General features: G+C 42.8%; 1 protein-coding gene across 1 annotated transcript; it reads right to left on the minus strand.

Annotated features, from left to right (window-relative positions):
• Positions 1-691: 691 nt before the first annotated feature.
• On the minus strand, positions 692-1,983 carry LOC110027162 (zinc finger protein CONSTANS-LIKE 16-like; the record flags this gene model as incomplete). Its single annotated transcript, XM_020728471.1, is given in 2 exon segments — positions 692-991; positions 1,361-1,983. Coding segments are annotated over 2 exon segments (923 nt in total), but the record flags the coding sequence as incomplete, so codon positions are not given.
• Between the last annotated feature and the right edge of the window lie 116 nt (positions 1,984-2,099).

The raw sequence follows: 2,099 nt of genomic DNA on the forward strand, positions 1-2,099 counted from the left end.
TTTTTTTTTTTTTTTTTTTTTGGTCCATAGACTGCCGCTTAGCTATTGGGACTCCGAAGCTCTACGTGCGAACTCCCAGTAATATACCATCGTGTGTGCTATATTGGACCCACCTAAAAAAATATTAAAGTTCAAAACCTCGAAATAACATATTGGAGTTTATTTTCAGAATTATTTCAGAGTTATTTCGGGATTATTTTGAAGTTATTGAAGAAAAAATCATATTTTTCACTTAAATAATCCTGAAATAACATCGGCGATGTTATTTCGGGGTTATTGAAGTGGAACCGAAAAAGTTATTTCAGGATTATTTTTGAGTTATTTCGGAATTATTGAAGTGGAATATATGGTTTCTTTTCAATAACTCCAAAAAAATCTCTGTGGTTCTACTTTAATAATCCTGAAATAAACTACGTGATATAACACACATGATGATATATTATTTGGATCAACACGTATATGTAAAGCTAAAAAGTGAAAGGTAGCACACTGATTTTTATTGCTTCCAAACAGTTTTTTCATCCAAAAAAAAAAAAAAAAATTTACAAAATAAACAAAAAAATAGAGTTCCTCGGGCAGAAAACCCTCTTAGCTGCCTGTCCGCCGGTGTTTTCCAGTGCGCAGAGGAAAAAAAATAAAATAAAACATCAAACTGCACAAAAAGAGCTTTCAGAACAAGATTCAGCATTTTTCAGTCAACTTCAGTTCCGAAGCTGAAGCTCTCACCTTTCCAGCAGGAAACCCCCACCGGCCCACCTCCGGCGGTGGCGTCGGCGGACGTCGCCGGAAAAGAGGCCCTTTTGACGAATCTGCCCTTCATCCTAGGCCTTTTCTCAGCGTTGAGTTTCCTTACCTCATACCTAATTTTCTTGGAGAAGAGCCTTGTTCTTCTTTTCTCTCTGTATCTTGTTACTCTTGCTTCTCTTCCTATATCCACAGCTTGAATTCCTCCTCCTCCTCCCACTAATTCTCCTCCTCTTCCCCACATTCCCTGCCAAAAATATAAAAATTATTAATTAAAAAGGAAAATAAAAGATTTTTTAGATTAAAATATCATAAGTTAAATCTGACTTAGGATATAATATACTCAGAATTACAAAACCTTGATTTTGCAAGACAAGATTAATGAATTATCGATATTAAGAACTATAAAGAACTGTTTTTTAATTACAAAACCTTGATTTTGCAAGACAAGGTACTGCTAGAATTTGAGCTATATTCAAAATTTTCTTAATTAATTTTCATCTCACTCAATACCTGAAATTCTCTACAATTAATTAACTAATCCATCATCCATTCACTCATTCATGATACAACTAATATCAATACCGTCAATTAACAACTAAAATTAAGCACTTACCAAGCACTCAAGCCAGTAATCTTCAGCCCCCAATCTCGGCCGCTCGCCGGACATCCACAGCGAACTTCCGGTCAACTGCCACGCCTCCTTCACCGCCTCATAATCAAGTCTCAAACCCATCCCTTTACTAACTTCCTTCTCCTCCTCCTTCATCTCCGACGGCCCGCATCCGAAATCCAATTCCAAAGTCTCTCTAGACAAATCCACCTCCAATTCAAAACTCAGCCCTTCTCCTTCTCCCTCCTTCTCCTCCTCCACCTCGCCTTTCACTTCCATCTCCAGTCTCCCTGTGCTGCCGACATCGCCCAATCCCAACTCCTCCATACAAAACGCCTCACCGCCGTCGAGCCCTCGCCCGAGCAAACTCTCCATATTTGCCGCAAACTCTGCCAATTCGATCTCCGTCGGCGCAAATTGTGCCTCCACCGCCGCCCCTGAAGCAGCTTGCTGCTTCGGCTGCGGTGGCGGCGGTGGGGCCGGCGTTTCGCCGAAAGCGAGCGCGGGATCGAGTACGGGTACACGATAAAGGAGCTGCTCTTCCTCCTCTTCTTCTTCAACAGAGCTTTCGAGCTCAGGGACCAGCGGCTTGTGATGAGATCGGGGGGTACGAGCCTTGCGTTTAAAGCCGTAGAGCCGTGATGCCATGCCGGAGATGAAGCGGTGGCGGGGGAGGAGGAGGAGGAGGAGGAGGAGGAGGATTTGAGGCGGAGGCGGCTGTGGCGGCGGGCGAGGGGGTTAG

The sequence above is a fragment of the Phalaenopsis equestris genome, unplaced genomic scaffold (assembly GCF_001263595.1).
Source record: "Phalaenopsis equestris unplaced genomic scaffold, ASM126359v1 Scaffold000417, whole genome shotgun sequence".
Classification (NCBI taxonomy): Eukaryota; Viridiplantae; Streptophyta; class Magnoliopsida; order Asparagales; family Orchidaceae; genus Phalaenopsis; species Phalaenopsis equestris.